The sequence below is a fragment of the Mytilus galloprovincialis genome, chromosome 9 (assembly GCF_965363235.1).
Source record: "Mytilus galloprovincialis chromosome 9, xbMytGall1.hap1.1, whole genome shotgun sequence".
NCBI lineage: Eukaryota > Metazoa > Mollusca > Bivalvia > Mytilida > Mytilidae > Mytilus > Mytilus galloprovincialis.
This window is the reverse complement of record NC_134846.1, coordinates 13,614,231-13,636,680: the sequence shown is the minus strand read 5'-3', so window position 1 is coordinate 13,636,680 and position 22,450 is coordinate 13,614,231. Positions and strand designations below refer to the sequence as shown.

General features: G+C 30.9%; 1 protein-coding gene across 1 annotated transcript in view; it reads right to left on the bottom strand.

The window, feature by feature from the left end:
• The window catches only part of LOC143046489 (uncharacterized), a 31,173-nt gene extending 9,945 nt beyond the window's left edge, over window positions 1–21,228 (bottom strand). Inside the window, exons 1-5 of the mRNA XM_076219646.1 lie at window positions 21,115–21,228; window positions 6,668–6,792; window positions 6,009–6,114; window positions 2,902–3,047; window positions 1,650–1,684 (exon numbers count right to left, since the gene is read on the bottom strand). Of these exons, the coding sequence (XP_076075761.1) occupies window positions 1,650–1,684; window positions 2,902–3,047; window positions 6,009–6,114; window positions 6,668–6,792; window positions 21,115–21,162 (460 nt within the window). The 5' untranslated portion in view covers window positions 21,163–21,228. The remainder of the gene's footprint in view (window positions 1–1,649; window positions 1,685–2,901; window positions 3,048–6,008; window positions 6,115–6,667; window positions 6,793–21,114) is intronic.
• Window positions 21,229–22,450: the final 1,222 nt, after the last annotated feature.

Below are 22,450 nucleotides of genomic sequence, written 5' to 3'. Positions count from 1 at the left end.
CAGCCACGAATACTCGTAGTTACTGAAAGCCCGTTTAAAGCCCTTAGTAACTGCAAATCTTCAAGCTCTTTTTCTCAAACTTCGATTTTTTGTTGTAGTGTATATGTAATTCATTTGTATATGTTATTGAAAGACTGAAGACGTTAAACTATGTTTTAATATCTATAATTTGCAGGATCAAATGTTGAAACTATGTTTTTTGATGAAAAAAACAAATGCAGTTTGGACTTAAAGTATGCCCTTTTCATATGCTTCACTCCAATCCAATCGCAATCAATAAAAATAACGTGGATATCAATTAAAACTCAATTGTTTAACTTACATATGCTAGATATAATATAAGGCAGAACCGCCGCCAAAAAAGTAAAACAACATTTCTTTTCTATTTATTGAAATAAAAGATGTTGGCAATGCCTGTGCTCTTTGAAATTTTCCAAAGTGTTCATTAAATAAGCCTTATAAAACATCCCTTTTATGACGTCACTTTGTCGAAGATTGATATCATATATGGTCATTTTTTTTAAATTTACTGTTGAAAAACTTTAAAAACTAAGGATTTTTTTTATCCCAGGAATAGATTACCTTAGCCGTATCTTGCACAACTTTTTTTTAAATTTTGGGTCCTCAATGCTCTTCAAATTTGTACTTGTTTGGCTTCATAACTATTTTGATCTGAGCGTCACTGAGGAGCCTTATGTAGACGAAACGCGTGTTTGGCGTATTAAATTACAATCCTGGTACCTTTGATGACTATTGACTCATATACATATTTCCAAAGATTTATTAAGGAACGTGTTAAATAATAGAAACATGATCACTAGATTCCTTTAAAATCATCTATTTCTTGTTAAGGTGCTATCTAGGATATGTATAAAAGCCAACAGCGTATACAAAAAAAAACTGATACAAAGTAACTAAATGGACCAAGATTCCACACAACCAACAAGATGATCAAACTACAAAGTTCTTTAATTAACTGGTATTAGACTACCAACACACATAAATTTAGATCTATGACATACGAAATACAACAGTTATTAGAAATTGTTCATTTTTTCAAGAATTTCTATATGCACTTTATCCTTTTTGTATTTTTCAAAAATAACATAACAAACCAACTGACATGTGAGCGTCTTATTATAAGGGTTGTGCATATGGTCCGAGTGCACAGTTATTTTGTAGTGCATTTCTTTTAGACAATAAATGGAAATAAAAAAAATCCCACCTGCGCTTTCTCAATAATATTTTTACAGTGTGTTGTACTTCGTTTGGGACAAATTATATCAATATTATAGAAAACTTCATCGGCTCTAACTCAATATATGGACAATGTTATGTTTAGGGGTTCTTGAAATCTTTTGACAGCTTTCAAAATGCTATTGTTTACCTTTTTCAGGTGGACCAAATCACTACTTTACTTTAAAATTCATGAATCAATTTTTTTCACAGTGTAATTTTATCCGCCTAATTGCTATTCGAGGCATAAAACATGAAGAAATAAATTTGGAAGAGGTATAAAAAAAATTGGCAAGTAACACACTGTCCACACTATGGACTATATTTGTGGACAACGAAAATCAAGGGACGATAACTGTGTACTCAGACCTAATATATTCAATTTTGTAAAACGACTACATAAGATAACTCACCTGTACTACAGCTACTTGAAATCTGTATTTGAATTCTACAACGAAATGTGAATGAAAGTTTACAACGGAAAAGAATATATAATACAAAAAAAATGGTACTTTAAGACGTTTATTACCAGATGTTAAAGTGGAGAGGATAACAGATGTTGAAAGTGACCATCACTTTGTTATTGCAAATATTAAGATGAACTTGAGGAAATACGTTTCAAGCTCTGATAGATAATCCTGATATGTTCGCAGCAGAAACAATAGAAAAAAGTAAAATCACAAAAATACTGAACTCAGAGGAAAATCTAATCGGAAAGTTGATAATCACATGGCAAAATCAAATGACAAAACACACCAAAAACGAATGGACAAGAACTGTCATATTCCTGACTTGGTACTTGGTATTAGAAGTCAACTCAAAATGGAATAAAATACTAGTAATAGACAAAAAAGTTAAGCGAATGGCTAGAGCAAATGAAAAAGCTGTCATGGACGACAATGTCAGACAAGCAGACGAAGCAGCAGAAATGGGCAAACAGGGAAAATTAATAAAACTATAAAACACATCTGTGCGAAATTTTGTAGCACAATCGATATCCCTATAAAAACAAAATAGAATACTTTTGACAACAGAAGACGAACAAAAAGCATAATCGATATAACACTTCAATAAAAACAGAAATAAAATCGATAAAAATTGTAAAATCACCGAGGTAGGAAAATCTGAATACAGAACGTTTCGAAGCTAAACTTGCTGCTGAAATTCTTCAATCATTATTTACATTAATATAAGAAGAAGAAAAATATCTTACGAGCAAGAAGAATTTTGTAAGGTTAAATGATGATTACAACTCGAACTCTATTCTTTAATGTGACTTTAAACCCAAAGCCAACTCTTACTCGAACTTTATCTCTTATTATGGCTTGATTTCCATCTCGAAATCGAAGCTTAACTCGAACTTTAATTTGAACCTCTACTATATTGAGGTTTAAATCATATTAAGTAATGACAAAACCATATCAAGTCATTCATGTCATTACGAAACCGTAAAAAAAATCATTTAGTAATGACTAAACCATATTGAGTAGTATTAAAACATCATCAAAAAGAGATGATAACGATAACAAAGGGATAAAACTCATCAGTTGAACATGAACTGGCAACGTCATCTTCAAGTTATATCAAAACCACAGAATGTAATGTCAGAGTACCATATAAGATCATATTAAATCACATATCTTTTTTTTCTAAATAACTGTTTACCTTGTTTTGTGATTTCCTTTTAATAAAGCGCCTATTTCAGTGTTGTTAGATAAGTTCCTAATATCTACTGTGTGTGTCAAAGTGATCATTAACTTTGTTGAAAAAGTGTTTCGATCCAATACAGATATTTTAATGTTGATCGTATGCTGAAAGTAGACAAAAAGACAACAGGAAATGATCATTTAACGCTGGATTTGTATTTCCATAACTGTTACAAAGGGTGTGTCACACGTGGAACAAAATTTGTGTACTATTCCGGAGAATCTGATGATTCCACCGATTTTGCCCAGTCTTTTAGTTCAACGTAGTGTTTTGAAGACAGTTATTTGTTGGTTTGTCTTTTTTTTTTTTGTCATCATTTTGTTCGTCTATGTAAAGGCAACAGTAGTACACCGGTGTTCAAAAGTCATAAATCGATTGAGGGAAAACAATCCGCGATACAAATTAAAACCTAGGGAAACACATGAATAATAAGAGGAAAAACAAAGGAACAACAGGATTACTGAAGTACAACTAAAACAAACGCTAACATACATAGAAACAAACTATTTGATAACAAGTGGCATATTCCTGACTTGGTACAGTTTATTTTAAGAAAAATGGTGGGCTGATTTATGGTAGGCATTTTTATAATTAAAGTAGTATACCGCTGTTCGAAAGTCATAAATCGATTGAGAGAAAACAAACCCGGGTTACAAACTAAAATGAGGGAAACTCATCAAATATAAGAGAAAACAACGAAACAACAGAAACACTAAAGTGCAACAAAAAATCAAACGACAATGCAACACAAACACAGAAACGAACTATAAGATAACAATTGCCATTTCCCTGACTGGGTACAGGACATTTTAAGAAGAAAAGTGTGATGAACCTGCTTTTTTGGCTAGCTAAACCTCCCGCTTTTATGGCAATGTTAAATATAATACTTAAATGACAGCATTACATGACAGGACTACAATACAAATAAATGGAAGAACATTCAGGACAGAGAAATACACAAAAAAAAACAATACAGCATTACGACATGCTAATAGTTATTAAAGGTACCAGGCTTATAATTTACTACGCCAGACACGTGTTTCGTCTACATAAAACTCACCGGTGACGCTCAGATCAAATATTAAAGAAAGCCAAACAAAGATGTAGAGCATTGATGTCCCAAAATTCCAAAAAGTTGTGCCAAATACGGCTAAGGTTATCTGCTTAGGATAAGAAATTCCTATGTATTTAGAATAATTCATACTTTTGCAAACTTTTTTAATTTAATTTAATCAGTATTTTTGTGATTTTACATTTTACTACTTACATTTGTATAACTACATCGGAGTAACTGGCTTTTAAATGACAAAAAAAAATATTCTAAAAATATATTTGTTTACTCTTGTATCATAAATAAAATGTAATAAAATTAATTTTGATTCATTGAAATATTTTGCATTAAAAAAAAAATTGCATTTTTGGCGATAAACCACAAATTAGTAAATGAAGAAAACTGATATCAGTTATTTATTAGATATTAGTATGCATGTCTTAAAATTTGTAAAATACAGTTTCTTAATTTGTAAAATACAATTTCTTAATTTATAAAATGCAATTCCTAAATTTGTAATATATATTTTCTTCCACCCCTTACATGTATATCTACATTTCTTGATTTGATTTCTTAAAACTCATGAAAAATACACTACTTTCGATTTTAGTCATAAATTATTTGGGGAAACGCAGGCATGAATGATACAAAATTAAAATATGAAATTTGTAATCTTCAATTGGATGTCTTTAAACGCTTCTGTTATAGATTGAAGAAATTTTACGAAAGATTTGACAAACGTATTGATGTCTAAAAACTTTAATTCTAGATTGAATCGTAATGTTAAAGGCAACAACAATATGCCAATTCATCAATGAAATACGGAAAATGATAAAAAAACAAAAATAACAAAATTTTAAAATATTGCTGTGGATGACTAGAAAAAGCTTCTATGAAAGATCAAAAAGATATGTAATGGTTTGACTAATTTATTGATTTCAAAAAAACATTTATCCCTAGACTTTTCGTAACGTAAACGGTAGAACATAATCCCATTAATCAACAAATCCCGGAAAATGAAAAGTAAATATTTAAAACATTTATCATGAATAGTGTTGGGTCTAAATTCTGTCAAATTCCATGAAATTTGACGATATTTGTGTCTAAAAGGCTTACACCTATATCAAATTGTTAACTGTAAAGACGCTTTATAAGAAAACAGTACAAGTAAAAACCGAGAAATAAAAAAAATAGGTATTTAAAAAATTGACAATATAGCTTGGTTTTTTTAATTGTGAACAAGCTTCAGTAAAAGTTTTCTCAAATTCCATAAATAAGTAAAATTGAGAAAGGAAATGGGGAATGTGTCGAAGCGACAACAACCCGACCATAGAACAGACAACAGCCGAAAGCCACCATGGGGTCTTCAGTGTAGGGAGAAACTCCCGCATCCGGAAGCATCCTTCAGCTGGCCCCTTATTTGTCAAGATATTTATGTCTGAAAGGAAATAACGGACTTTCATCGGAGGCATGAGAAAAAAAACAGTTGGGTAAACAAATATAAAAAAGAAGATGTGGTATGATTGCCAATGAGACAACTGTCCACAAGAAACCAAAATGACACAGACATTAACAACTATAGGTCACTGTACATCCGTCAACAATGAGCAAAGCCCATATCGCATAGTCAGCTATAAAAGGCCCCGATAAGACAATGTAAAACAATTCAAACGAGAAAACTATCGGCCTTATTTATGTAAATAAAAATGAACAAAAAACAAATATGTAACACATAAAACAAACGAAAACCGCTGAAATACAGGCTCCTTACTTAGGACAGGCACATACTTAAATAATGTGCCTGGTGATAATAAATTTAAACGCATTGGGTAATCTTTTCTTGACATTATTCATGTCTGCAAAAAAAAATAACAATTTGTAGATTAGATGAAATGAAAGTGTACCTGACTCTTACCTAAACGACGGTCAATAATTCTGAAGCATCTGAAAACTTTACCGATTCATCAAATATTAAATCTAGAAAGTTTTAAGTCAATAAAACTAGTATACATACCTGATTCGTAGGGTTGCTAACTATAATTGGATTAGGTTTCACCACTTGTGTAGCAAAGTTTATATTGTTTGTGTTGTCAATATTTGTAGTAGTCTTTTGACAGTTTCTGAAAGAAAAAACATTTCATCTATAAAATGTCATTGTCTTTGACTTTATTTGAAAATCAGTGAAGGATTGTACGAAAACTCTTAGATGCAAAGCTCACAAAGCATAAACTTTATCAATACCATGTGTTATATAATTCTATAATCAGTAACAAGCGTACCATATTTCCTTATTTTTGTAATGTTCGGCTTTCAATGATTCCTTATTATATCTTATTACTTAAAGTATACAAACATTGATTGCTACACAGATCCCTAAACATAATGTGACAAATTCTTTAATGTAAAGGTTTATCATGGATGACGATCGATTGTTTCATATGTATAAAAACTCATCATATATAAATGGATTGGCATTTATTTGTACGCCAGACGCACTTTTCGTCTACAAAAGACTCATCAGTGAGACTCAAATCAAATAAAGTATATCAACTATTTCTTTTACCTGAATATTCCCCGTTTTGTTTTAACCAATTCTGTAAACACTGCATACGTTTTGAATTTTTCATAAGAAATTATTGAAATCAAATACTTCAGACAAAAGTTGAAACTTACCCATTGATACACACGTCGAACACTGGGTCACATTTATTAAATCCCCAGTCGCAGTTTGGCCAATTTGTATCATAACTCATAAGTTTTACTGCAATTTTTGATGATGCTCTGATAGGATTGAAAATCTGAAACATAAAAATACCGAAACTTATTGATTTATCTGAAAATACAAGAAAATATGCCGATCAATAATTCATGTAGTCATTTTCGTGGTCGTGTAACTGTATGTTCTTCAAGACAGTATCTGGCAATTCGAACAACTGAATACTTCTATAGTGTTATCGATGGAAAAGCAATACACACAGTCAATTTAAGTGTAAGTATGTATATAGCTAGAGGATTAACAAAAACCTAAAACACTTGCCCAATAATTTGCCAGTGCAATAGTTTTCTAATAATGAAGGAATTTCGATACTAAGAAAACAAAAATAACAATTTTTAACCTTTGAATTATTGCTTTGTTTGAAATGTAGATAGGTTTCAATCGTCTGTTCGTCTTTTTGCTTTAGGATAATAATCAAATCTAGCTTGATTAAATCTTTTGACATTTGAATACATTATCATAGATAATATAATACAGATCTAGTTTTCAAAATTACCCTTATCTGTTTTTAATTTGAAAAACTAAATGTTGCGCTGGACAAAATCTTTTTAGATATAACCACAACGATGTGGACCATAATAAATAGGTTTAGTTCGTTTGTGACACTGAACACAATTGTTTCCGTTCAAGAGTAATGCGACTGGCGGGCAATTGATGTATCTTCAGTGATACTCGAGTTTAAAACCGAAAACAAACGTTAAAGAGTTGATAAAACCATAAAAGACCAAACGCTATGCTTAAGAAAGATATGTTCCTTACTTCAAAATGATTTCGAAGTTTAATAGCAGTAAATTTAGATAAAACAAAATCCGTTTTTTCGTGCTCGTCCCAAAGGACTGGATAAACTTGGCTTGTGATACCCTCGGGGACTGTCAGTCCACCAGCAGAGGTATTGATCCAGCTAAGAGTATTTATAACGGTACCAAATTTACTGCATTTTGGCTTTTAATGTCTATTAAATTTTCCTCTAAACTATTAGAAAATAAATACAAAAATACAGAACTGCAAGGAAAATTCAAATCAGAAAGTCTCTTATCAAAAGGCAAAATCAAAAACAACGAAAGTCCGAAACCAAAATAATACAAACGTTGAAGAACTAATAAAACCAAAAAGAACCAAATCCAAAACCAATGACATGGCATTAGAGGTATACTTGAAAGAGATACGTTCCATGATTTGAAATGATTTTGACATTATATAACAGTGAACTGCAATACAACAACTATTCGTATTTTCATGCTCGTATCGAAGTACTGGTTAAGGCTAGTGATATCCTCGGGAACTCGGCCTTCAGCTATGAGCATAGTTAGCTATAAAAGTCCACGATCTATAACAAAACGTAAAACAAACAAAAAATATCTCCAGTGTAAATTCAAAAAGGGGTAGTTCATAAAAACTTCCAAAATCTAACGATATCAACCAACAGAAAGAGGGGAAAATAAAAGTCATATTCTTGATTTGTAAAGGTATTTTTTGGTTGATTGGTTGGTTTTATAGCTAGATAATCTTCCCACGTGTATGATAGTTGTTTATAGTTCCGCTAAATGGACAAAATTAGTTGAGTAACCCAAACAGACATAATATGTTAATGTGACAGTAGTTGGGATCCAGCAGCAAAAACTGTGTAAGCTCACATCACAGACATACAACACAACTGACTAAAAAATCAACAAACATACAAAGAAATCTAACAAAGAAAGTTGTTATAGATGAAAGCAAATTTGACAAAGACGCCAACAAAAAGTTTTTGAAGTTGATAGTACTTTCCGTATATAGTATATACTTTCTCAAAACAGTAAAAATCTAACAAAATATAAACAACACTGTAAAACCTCTTAACCCACATTCACCAGAAATGCCCAGGATCAAAATCCCAAAAGCGGGAAACATAAATACTGAGTCATGTGAAAAGTTACAGAGGATAAGAATAATACAGTAAAACAAGGTACTGATTTTAAGTTTTAAATAGTAACAATAATACCACATGACGGATATATATATAACTCAGTAATTGGCACTCTTAATGGACAAGGATGTATCAAAACTCTGGAGATTGCTTCAAAATTACTGACTCTGAATTTGAACCTTTTACAATTACATATTACCAGTTTTTATATTTTATTGATTTATTATAACAGTTGAATTAGTTAAGTTGGGTGTATTTCTTTAGTTTATTATCATCCAAACTTTTAAGAAATGCAGGGTCACCTACATAAAAGTAATATATTAAGTAATCCCCTTATTATATCTAAGAAAATTTTTTAACAATCTTTTTGTTTTATCATAAACAATATATTATACCTATAGACGAAACGCGCGTCTGGCGTATAAAATTATAATCCTGGTACTTTTGATAACTATAAAACAAACTTTGTCTTTTTTATAAATAATTTTTATATAATGAATAAATGGTTTATCACGGTCTCAAATGTCTGCAACAACCAGTATTTTCATTGGAAAATATACTAATTCAATGGTTAAACTATACCAATTCTATAAACCATCTTTATGTCAGGACTTTTTTTTATTAAATTCAAATGCGGCATTTAGCTGATGGCTTACATCATTGGTATAAAATATACAAAATAGTAGCATAACTTGTGGTTTTCCGAAGAAGGCAAGAAAATTCTAATAAGGAAATGAAATTTATGTCATAAAAAAAATAAAACCCTACAACAACACAAATGTACTGTGTTAACATCTTAGAAAACACTAAGGAGGAAAGGTAATAATCGACTTACAAAAGGTGTATTTTCATATAGCCTAGTGGTCAAGTGGTCTTAGGTGTTAAACATTTATTTTGATTGACTACATGTATCTGTGTTATTGGTTGTCTAATGAAATGTTTTATGGTATATATGATATATTAGAATAGAATTCTATCAAAAGAAAAAATGAGTTGAAGACGGTGCTGGTTGTGTTGCTAATATTATACATAAACACTGGTGCAAATCAAGTGAAGGACAAAGAACTTCACTTCTAGCAGTATTAGATGAATTTTTGACGAATTATGTATATATGTGTGTGTGTTTGTATGTACTGATGATGATAAAAGATAAAAATACACGAATATACGAATAAACGAACAAAGAAACATTTTATCGTAAAGACAAATATTTCCGCAAAACAGCTCGCATGCGTCACTACGATTCGATACCTACCAAATAATTAGTTGATCGTTTTCTATAGACTTTTAAACTTTCTTGTTGTTTTTTTTTCTAACTTTGTTATTGCACACAATAATATCTGATATTGTTCTAGTATCCTTGTAGACCAATTTAATGAACATAATTCTTTTTTTATGTTTTATATGGTATTTTATATCTCTGCGTTGTACAAATATCTCTGATGAATGAAAAGCTTCAACGACGATGTTTTCAAATTGTATTACTTATACTTTCAGTCATTATACACTTTGATAAACATAAATTGTTTAATAACTTTTTCATTGATTGATTTTACAACAGGTTCATGTCTGTTAATCGTAAAGTTGTATTTAAAATGATACGGGAAGTACATAACATGTGGACATATTAAATAGAAAAAACAAAGGATATGGCTAGCAATCCATGACACAAAATCATTACATGAATAGTAAAATCACACAAATTCAACTAGTCCTTGTTCGAAAGAAGATAATTCGTGGTATGACAAAAAGTACCAATAATGCCTTGTTTGCTATAAATATAAAAATGAAAGTTGACTTACAGGGTCAATCTTCTTTTTCAATCTTCCTTATCGAATCCCCTTTTAAAGACCAGAGCTAAGAGAATTCGTGGGGGCAGAAAACTCAGAATGTTTGAAATTTTTCACAAATGAGGGGTTAACATCGGACAGGTTATTTATTCTTCCATAAGATATATAACTTTTTTCCCGACCAATAATATTGCAATACGGTGAACCACATATGTATAAGATATATATCCCACAGAACACACCGGAAAAGTGAGATATGAATAAAAACAAGTTGATTATCTAATTTATTTTAAATAAGTTGTTTAAACGTAAATAGATTATTAATAATCTATCTAAGTTGTTTGCTACGTCATAACTGTAGCGAAAACACTTTAAAATATATCATCGTTCACAAACACAATTTGAGCAGCTAACAAAACTATCCAAAACCCATAAGAAAAGAAAGATTAATATTCGATTTTAATGAAATAAAAGTTCACCAACTTGAATAGTCCTCTTGTATTTTGTCTTTAAACTTCTTCATTACTTCCGTCAACAAGTATATAAACAAATTAAAATGACTGCCTACCAGTATAGACTGCAACATTAACATATTGAATTTCAAAGACTCTGCACCACGATAAATAAAGGCAACAGTAGTATACCGCTGTTCAAAATTCTTAAATCGATTGAGAGAAACCAAATCCGGATGCCAAGCTACAACTGCGGAAAACACATCAACTATAAGAGGAAAACAAAGGAACAACAGGAACACTAAAGAGCAACAAAAACAAAAGCCAACATGCATAGAAACGAACTTTTGGATAAGATCATAATGAAGACTTGTAAACGATAGACCACGTTTACTCCTGGTGCTTGGGCAGTGCAAATCAGACCAAGTGCTGTGGAAGTACCACTGGCATTGATCTCTGAACATTTCTTGTAATAATTTTATTTATTTTAGCTTATTTAAACTCCTTCATTGCTAGTCTGAAGTAATCTTGTATTGAGAAATATACTTTTATAAATAATAAACATAATTCATAGGCATATAAACCATGCTGCGGGGTTTACAATGATTGTATATGATGAATCCTCTACTAACCCAGGACAGTGGTGGAACTTAAAAAAAAGAAGACAGCAGTACGTGGATATTAGATATATAAGAAAGATTTTCTACAACTAAGATCAAAGTTAAATACTTTATTTTGAAGACAACTGGGATGGAGGTTTCTGGCTTCGAACAGTATGCTACATTTTTAAGATACGACAATACTTTGTCCCTTTTCTGAAATTAATCGTTAAAGGGGTGTCGTTACAAATACATGGAAATACCACAATTTCATAAAAAAAAAATTGGTTCTTAACCTCATTAAAATTGCTTAAAATTTGTCATTTTGTCTTGTTGATATGTTGTCAACAAAAGACTCATCAGTGACGCTCGAATCCAAAAAAGTTAAAAAGGCCAAATAAAGTACGAAGTTGAAGAGCATTGAGGACCAAAATTCCTAAAAGTTTTGCCAAATCCAGCTAAGGTAATCTATTCCGGAGGTAGAAAAGCTTTTTTTTTTTTTTTTTTTTTTTGTAAACAGTTAATTTATAAAAATGACCATATCAATGATAATCCATGTCACCACATAAGTGCTGACTACTGGGCTGGTGATACCCTCGGGGAATTAAAACTCCACCAGCAGTGGCATCAACCCAGTGGTTGATCAAGATATAGATCTGTTCATCAAATGCTGATTAGAATTTAGAGTATAAATAACAAATTTATTACATTTTGAAGTAAAAATCGAACGTGTGCTTTTATTGACTTATGCAACCAGCAACCTTTCAACTAGTTCAATATAAGACTATTAATCGTAAAATGAAACATAGTTCCCTGCCAAAAAACACGAGTATAACAGTTCATGTGACAAAAGTTAATTGACAAGGTTTAATAAGGTTTGTATCTAATATTTATATACAGCATTTTCATGTCTGACAATCGATGTGTTGTTTTCAAAATAATGTTAGAAGTAGGACGTACTATGCGGAAACCTTTTAATCTAATCTTTGTGTCCAAAATATTTTGACCGATTATTTTCAAATAAGTAGTGTCCTATTTACAGTCCAAGAAATATAAATATACAGTATATGAATATCGCACAAGTTTACGTGTGCACATTTGCATACGCCAAAACAGTTTGTTTTCTATAAAAGATATTAATTCTCCATTGTTCAATTTTCCTGTAGAGGAAGAAAATAAAACTTACGCTAAGTGAACATTTCATCCATCGTTAGTTTGTTAATCCATCCCAAAAGTAAACAAATCGAGCCGAAAGAAACTGAAAAGCATTGATAGTTTTTATTCGTGTACAAATTTCTAAAGGGAATTCAAATTTTTTAAAGTTTTGCCAATTCATTTCAGTAATAAGTTCCCTTCAGATAAGTGCAAGTGGAATATTTCATTCAAATCTAGTCTTTGATTTACCTAGCAAGACTTCACTCAAAAATTTTTCCCTTTTGATTAGTTTTTGTTTTTCATTGAAATTATTCACATCATTATGAATTTGAAGATACCAGTAAAACGTCATAATTTTAAGCTTTTTTGAAATATGCATAAACAAAATAAACATAAAGAAGCAGATTACAATTGCTCAAAGATGTGAATGCAATTAAAATAAACAAAACTGATAAATACAAACAAGAAGATGTGGAATGATTGCCAATAAGACAACTCTTCACAAGAGACCAAATCACACAGAAATTAACAACTATAGGTCACCGTTCAGCCTTCAACAATGAGCAAAGCCCATATCACATAGTCAGCAATAAAAGGGCCTTATTTATATTGATGAATGCAATTAATTAGAGCCAATTATCTACAAAATTGGTTAATCAGCTAGCAAATGGGAATATCATATCGATAAAGAATAATGATGCATCATCAACAATAAAGCTTTATAAATATATGGACATTTTTGTGATGGTAGTGTTGTTGCTTTTTATCATTATCTACTTATCAACCCCCTTTTTTGCTAGTTTCACATCTTTAATATAAGCTTTGGATTTTACATATTTTGGCCACGAGCATCACTGAAGAGACATTATTTGTCGAAATGCGCATCTGGTGCAGAAAAGTTGGTACCGTTAATGTTATTCATTTAGCTCCTTACTTAGATGTTATTGTGTTAATATCAATCTAAAACTAATGGATACCATAATTATTACCTTTGAATTTTGAATACAAAATTCACCAATTTCATAACATTTTTCGTATAATTTTTTTAAAAGAAATATGGCGAGAGAATCATAGGTATTTGTTTTGTCTCTTTTTACTTTCAATTGAAAAAAATAAAATCTTTCATTCTGGATGTAGAAGTGATCTCTGTTGAATACAACGTTTTCGATTAGTGTCATAGGTTTCAAATATATTGCAAAGAAACCCCTTGAAAGTTCTTTTGCTATTTTTAAAGAAATAAAATCTGTTTTAGAGGCTTTTCTCAATTGTCAAAAGAAGGATAGTTCAGCATATTAAACAATATTCGTATATGAATGAAAGATAAAAGTACTAAGCTACCAATAAATCAAAATATGTTATCGCTATCAATATGATACATTCTACATGCAGAGTATTTTTTTACAATTTTTTCCATCCTTCTAAACACTGATAAATTACTTACTGTGAACAAAAAAAAATAAGTACTTTTATCTTACCATGCACAGAGAACAAATAAAAATACTAAGACTCTTTAAGTAATCCATCACAAACTAATGTTCCAATATAACTGTCAGTAGATAACTTTAACTATACTAGTATATAAATTCATTCTAATCAAAGGTTGGAAGTTGATAGTTCACTAGTTGTCATTTTGATCATTTAGATAGCTATAATGTACGTTTATTGATAAAAGCAATACATCTTTGAAAAAAACACAGAAGATTTAAAAGGGACAATAAAAAATCTCAAACCTCAAAATATTATGGCAAACAAACGACAAAATGACAAACAGCCGTTCAAAAACAAGTTACATGAAAAACGAGGGTGACCTTAAGTCCTTTGGAATGGTAAAAATAAAATGGGTAATGTACATTTAAAGACACGTGGAACAAGAGTTTTTAAAATACATGAACACTTAAAGTAAAAAAAAAATATTGGATTTTTTGTAAAACATCAGGATGACGTGAAATATAGACTGTGAAAGAAAAAAGTACAGTATGTTCAAGCATGACAAAAATTTACCACAAATAAGTTACATAAAAATATATACATATATTTGGACATATCCTTATAAATATCAGTAGGACTTTTAACATAAAAAAACACACACACACACAAATTAACTCCACAGGTTAGAGACAGCTATGAGAAAATATGAATTTTAATAATACCACTGGTGTTCATGTTTTCATCGTTTATGTTTATTCAATTTCTAGGGATGGTATTAATTCATCTAAATTAAAATTAGGGATGGTATTAATTCATCTAAATTAAAATCTAGTATAAACATCTCTTTTTTAATATTTCTTTTTAAAACGGGTTTCAATTTCCAGAAATGAAAGGGTGTTTGCCCTAAGAAACATTCAGACTGTTGTATATTTATACTAATACGACATATAAACCCCCCCCCCCCAAAAAAAAACACACTTTCCTGAAAAACGCTTAATAAATTAAAATAAAACAGAAACCTATCTTATTGACCGTAAGGTATGATAAATAGTTGAAGATATGTTATTGTATATATATTATTTAAAATCTTCTATTCTATGTATTGAAACATCAAAGAAGACTCATATCCTATCTTCTGATAATTATATTGCATAATAATACTGGCGGTTTCAAAATAAAAGATGGACAAATGTCATCTTTAATTATTTCTTTTGGCAATTTACTCGTTTTCTATCTTCAATCTTCTGAAATAAGTTCCTTGAATGTTTTTTAATATTAAGTTTGCGGTTATCATATATGTATAGATTATCGTTTTTTCTACACATTGATCGACAGTTGTATCAGCTACTTACTTTCAATTTTATAGTTTGTTCGTAAAATGTTGACACAAAATTTACTTTAAGAACTACCCCTCTGAGGAGCCAAAAATTTCTAGAATAAAACTTTTTTCTAAACCTGTTTTGGGGTTTATATGACTGTAAAAAAATAATTGGTGAAGAAATTATTATATGGTGGGTCACTTCTTTTTTTACGACGGCCCTTTGAAAGTACCCAATTTTGATGATTTTCCCATTTTTCATCAATTTTTACCTATTTTTTGCTATAATCATGAAAAAAATCACATTTCCACAATTAAACTTTTTGTCATACTTTCAATAAAGATGAAGGGGACCAATCTGAATAAATTAGAATTAAACAAAACTATAGGTAGGTGTTAATACAAGAAAGTTTTATCATATTTTGATGCTTTTTTGTGTCAAATTTACCATGTTGTCAATTTTGTAAAGGAGTAAGGGCCGATTTTGGCCTCAAATTTCAGGTTCATCTAACGAAAGATTTTGGACACTTTTGAAACACTTAGTGTCTATTTCAATTGATTCAATTAGTTTATGTGAAAGATTTTAACTGATTTAGTCATTTTTAACGCTCCGATTCAAGCTTAAATATGAAAAATCTATCAAATATGACAAAAATCGTCACTTTTCAGATGGTTTTTGTCAAAAACGAAAGTGGCCGCATCCGTGTTCATCCTCAACCTTCATATATGTTATGTATTATCATCAAATACAACTTACATTTCAATATTATGAATGAACACGAATGCGGCCACTTTCATTTAAGACGAAAACCGTCTAGAATTTAACTAAAATGCTAAAATTGCGAAGATTTCAGCAATTTAGCATGACTTAATGATGCTAGTACCCGATATATGTGCATTGTATTGTCAAAAACAGCCCATATTTATGTAGCAGAAGCATTTTACTTTCCTGTAAATAGCTAAAAGATTACATTTTCACAATTTTGTAAAACTGCTATATTTTGGGGCCAAAAAGGGGTCTTACTGAACCTACCCCTTTGTGATATTTCCACATTTTAAGTGCAAATTGCAGATTTTTTCAACTTCTTTGTTATAAATGATTGAAAAAATACATATCTAAGAACTTTTAAAAGAAAAAAGTGATGTGGGATGTACATGTTCCTGGTAAAATCATTTTTTGTATCCCTCACCTATTTTCTCAAAATTTTGGCTAAAAAGACTGACTTGATTGGTAATTAAATTTGAAAAATTGATTACTCAAAAACTACTTATTGGAAATATCCAAGTTTTTCACAGAGTTAAGTTTGATTATAACATTTTTTTAAATTCATTGATATTTTTCACTTGTATCACATATTTTAGAAAAAATTCCCGAACGAGATTTCTACGAGACTGAAACTTCAAAAGAATACATCCTTAATATCAGCAGGCAAAGACATATTGAAAGAGTTGGTATTGCTTTGTTTTATAAAAAAGAATGGCCAACGAAGATACAAGTATCTTGTCTTAGGAAGGGATAAATCCTACTTTGTAAAGAATCACTCTGATTCAAACAAAAATTCATCTGAAACTGACATTATCAAGATGCTTGATTTATTGATTGACAACATATGTGTTACGTTCGGAGGACGTGTTTTTCAACAGACTATTGGCATTCCAATGGGAACGAATTGTGCCCCTCTTCTTGCCAACTTGTTTCTTTATTATTATGAGGCTGACTTCAAACAGGAACTTCTTAAGAAGAAAGATAAGAAGTTAGCAATACCCTTTAATAGATATAGGAAGATGTGGTGTGAGTGCCAATGAGACAACTCTCCATACAAATAACAATTTAAAAAGTAAACCATTATAGGTTAAAGTACGGCCTTCAACACGGAGCCTTGGCTCACACCGAACAACAAGCTATAAAGGGCCCCAAAATTACTAGTGTAAAACCATTCAAACGGGAAAACCAACGGTCTAATCTATATAAACAAAACGAGAAACGAGAAACACGTATATATTACATAAACAAACGACAACTACTGTACATCAGATTCCTGACTTAGGACAGGTGCAAACATTTGCAGCGGGATTAAACGTTTTAATGGATCCAAACCTTCTCCCTTTTTCTGAAACAATAGCATAACATCACAACAAAGAAAAACATACGATAAAATATCAATTGGCAGACTTAACTCAATCAAAAATTTAACTCTATTTTCCGCTATATAGATGATGTTCTTTCACTTAATAATTCAAAATTTGGTGACTATGTCGAACGCATCTATCCCATTGAACTAGAGATAAAGGATACAACAGTTACAGTTAAGTCGGCCTCATATCTTGACTTGCATCTAGAAATTGACAATGAGGGTCAATTGAAAACAAAACTTTACGACAAAAGAGATGATTTCAGCTTTCCAATTGTGAACTTTTCATTTCTAAGTAGCAACATTCCAGCACCACCTGCATACGGTGTATATATCTCCAAATTGATATGATATGCCCGTGCTTACATTTCCTATCATGATTTTCTTGTTAGAGGGTTGTTGCTCACAAGGAAGCTATTAAATCAAGAGTTCCAAATGGTGAAGTTGAAATCATCTCTTCGTAAATTTTACGGACGCCATCACGAGTTGGTTGACCGTTATGGAATAACCGTTTCACATATGCTTTCGGATATGTTCCTTACGTCGTAACTACAATCCCCTTCCCTTTCATAAATGTGAACTATCGAATTAAACTCTTTACCGGATTTGTTATCTCATAAGCAACACGACGGGTGACATATGTGGAGCAGGATCTGCTTACCCTTCCGGAGCACCTGTGATCACCCCTAGTTTTTGATGGGGTTCGTGTTGTTTATTCTTTAGTTTTCTATGTTCTGTCATGTGTTCTATTGTTTGTCTGTTTTTCCTTTTCATTTTTAGCCATGGCGTTGTCAGTTTATTTTCGACTTATGAGTTTGACTGTCCCTCTGGTATCTTTCGTCCGTCTTTTCAAGTAAAGATGGCGAATAACTAATTAACAAAGGTTTGGTTTCATCACCAAAAAAGGACATGAGAGAAAATAAGAGAAAAAAAGGTTTAAAAAAACCAACTAAATTACATGATTTTCAAGACAACAATTAGAGAGGTTCGTGACTTATCAATTGTTGAATTTAAAATGCGATAGAAGACTTACTTTTCTGAAAGATGAGTTTAAACGGGATGTCGATTAAAAGTACCCGAAAACACCACGATAAAATCCTTTTATGCACACAAAGATATTGTTAAAGAAATTTGAAACCGTGTGTATCATGCTTTTCAGAAGCAGATAACCACATTGCTGAAAGACTCCCCTTCCCCTAAAGTATTGAAAATTTTCATTCTGCATTGATAACAAATATCGTTGTGTAAATAAGATACAGCCATTTATGCTAGCGCCCTCAATATGTATATTATGCATAAAACTATAAAACAAAATGAAAAAAATTACTACTGTATTTGAATTTTAATGTGTTAGCAAATAGACGTAATATCACCAAGGTTAGATCAAGTGTTCATAATTCAGTGATTGAAAAGGGAGACACCTAAACATTTCCAGAGAAAACCATTTGTGTCAGTCCGGTACTAACATTGAAGATAAGAAACCTTGTCATTTGTATTGCATGAAATACTCCATAATAAGACCAGCGTTTATTAAAAAAAATAATAATTGGCGCAAACTGTTTAGCAAATTTTGTTACCTAAATGTATGCTTAAATTGAAATTATTCTCTCCCATCAACACAAAAAAAAGCTAAGGCAAATGTTCCTTTATAAAACAGTCATTAGTACTAAGGGTAGGGGGTTTATAATTCAATTATAAACTGTTATACTTAGTACTATATAATCATATGTATTGATTAGTTTGTGCATTATATTATACATGCGTTCGTCTTGTCATTTACATTAAACTATATCTTTTTGTTTATGTCACAAATCATTTAAGTTGAATTTAATGACAGTAATGTTTTAATTTGAATTTTTAAATATAGTATCTTTCTTTTTCTCTTTTTTCTTTTTCTTTTTTTCTTTTTTTTTTGGGGGGGGGGGTGGGGGTGGAGTGGGGGGTTGTTTCTGTTTTTAGCTCTTATCTACCTTTGCAAGCTGTTTAGAAACTATTCCCAATCCTCATCAACACAATTGTGTGTCTCGTTCAAGTGTTGCACTTAGATATCAAAGGTACCAGGATTATAATTTAGTACGCCAAGCACACGTTTCGTCTACATAAGACTCATCAGTGTCATAGTTTAGTATGCAAATAGATTTAAATGAATATTGTGATTTGTTGTCAATCATTGCAAAATACTTGGGACATCGAATGAAATTGTATTTGAATAAACATATTGTTAATAACTTAATTATAATTGCAATTTCATAAACAAGTAAAATTGACATTGTTTAAAAACGTTGTCAATTTTGAAGTTAAATATTTTCATTTCTGTCTATTGAAGTCCACTTTATATTAGAGGATTGATATAAAAAGCTGGATGAAGGTCAAATTGCGAAAATCTTAAAGTCTGGTTGTATTGTTCGACCCGTGTGTGTGCATTTGTATTCTGTCAAAACAATCAGCTATTTTGGGTGCTGCTACCTCAATGAAAATCCCTATTCATCTTTTCAACAACAAAGAAATAATATGAATTCATTGAATCTCTCTGTGTTAATAGTTATCAAATGTACCAGGATTATAATTTAGTACGCCAAACGCGCGTTTCGTCGTCATAAGACTCATCAGTGACGATCAGATCAAAAAAGTTATAAAGCCAAACAAGTACAAAGTTGAAGAGCATTGAGGACCCAAAATTCCAAAAATGTGTGCCAAATACGGTTATGTAATCTATTTCTTGGATAAGAAAATACTATGTTTTTTCGAAAAATTCAAAGTTTTGTAACAGGTAATTTATAAAAATTACCATATAAATACATCAGTCTTATATTTCAGCTAATCATCGGAGAGTATGAGAGTCTAATAGCTTCTCTTTTATTCAAGAAAAATAGAAATATTAAAAAAAATCAAAAATAATAACAAAATAACGTCCTCTGTTGTTTTAAGTTTTTTGTGGACGAAGCTATTGTACTTAACTATATCCCTGGTATCTCTGATAAGTTTTGTTTAGCTGTGTTTATATCGCTATAAGTATGCATGTCCTTATATTCACAATCAAATTCTAAACATTTTATCCAAAATTATGGACACATTAGGTGTGTATCGTATCAATAACCTACAAATTGAGACTGCACTTGGTTAACATGCATTGATTTTTTAAAGAAAATTATATCAAATGGCACTCCGTGTACATGGAATAAAACGTATCCTTTACGTTTAGGAAAAGCTTCGTAAAAAGTAAAATCACAAAAATACTGAACTCCATTGAAAATTCAATCGGAAAGTCCATAACCACATGGCAAAATCAAATGACAAAACACATCAAACGAATGGACAGCAACTGTCATATTCCTGACTTGGTACAAGCATCTTCAATTGTAGAAAAGGGTGCATAAAGCATATTGAGCTGCACTGATCTCGTGTACATCCACACGGACACGGTAGATATATTATATCAGCTAACAGTGACAAATGACATAAATTAGCCATAAGCAATTATAAAATAATGCTTCTGGTAGAATTCCTCCCTAGTATAACGTGAATTTAGTTTTCTATTAAAGTTATATTTGTTATATTTCTTACCATAGACAGAAAAGAAAAGAATATACAAAGGTACGTAATGTAATCCATTTCAAACTTATGTCACAATATTACTATCAGTGAACGAGTATGACCATATACTTATTATTGTGATCATAGGGTGGCAGTTGATAATAACTGTACTAGTTATCATTCAGTTCATTCAGATAAATATTGTATAAATTATATAAATATATTGATAAAAGCAATGCATCTTCATTTTTATAAATCATCTTTCGAAATATGATAGTATAATAATTAAAGGTTGATTTGATAACCATATAAATATATGGTTTTCTGAAAATTGAAAATCGAATTAATGAAAAATAAAATATGAAGTAGTAAAATAATTGTCATTTAAATGTTTTTGTTTCTTCCATCACCGTCTACTTGCATAAAGGTCCGTCCCTTTATATCATTGTTTTTCTAATATTGATAAAACATGAAGTAAAAATGCACAGATAAGCTACTTCTGGCGTAAGACACACATTTTTTTTTCTTTATTTGTGAAAAGAAGACACTGACTTTGTTGTAGACTAACAGAGCTAGCCTACAAACGTTTATTGATGTTTGTTTTTTTTTTGCTTGTAACTTACAGAAACATTACATGTTGAATTTTCATAGTTTGCTTTTTTTCAATTTGGTGTGTCTTAGTTTTATCAATGAACCTGGAATCCTTAACTTTTGTACAGTTGCAGACAAAACATATTTATAGTGCTAAATGTTCCCTAGCACATACAACGATGTAACATGGTATGTTAAAGCTAATCCACGGACCAATTCTTCCAAAGGATTTGTACAAAGCCCATGTATGTATAGAAACTTAAGATAATAGTGTAAGATGTACTAAGGTCTATCGTATTAGTTCATGGAAAGCTCAGTCCCATGGATTTCAAAATAACTGGAACTTATAATTTCGATGTAAAATAGTATAAATTCTTGCTCATGGAGAGACGCGCAAAGGGACATTGTTGTTAGGTCACAACATTAGTTAAAGCCGATAGAACCGGTAGCTTGTAAATTTGATATAACAGAATTTAAGTGTTTATTCCTATAGATGTTGAAACAATTTACCTTTTTCAGAACTAGCATTTCATATTGGTGAAAATGGCGACCAATTGATGAACAAATTAAGCCATGCTACCATTACTGAATCTCCCCAAAAGGAAAAGAGAAGAAACGGGGGATAGGGGCCGAGGGACAACAAAAATGCGTGATTTTGAAAACCGTGTGTTATATTTTTAAAATACTACAAAGGGATACCCATTTCTGTATAGTTAATCTCAAAAGGGGTGTCAATTTCAAATACATGGAAATACCACAATTTTCTGAAAATGGG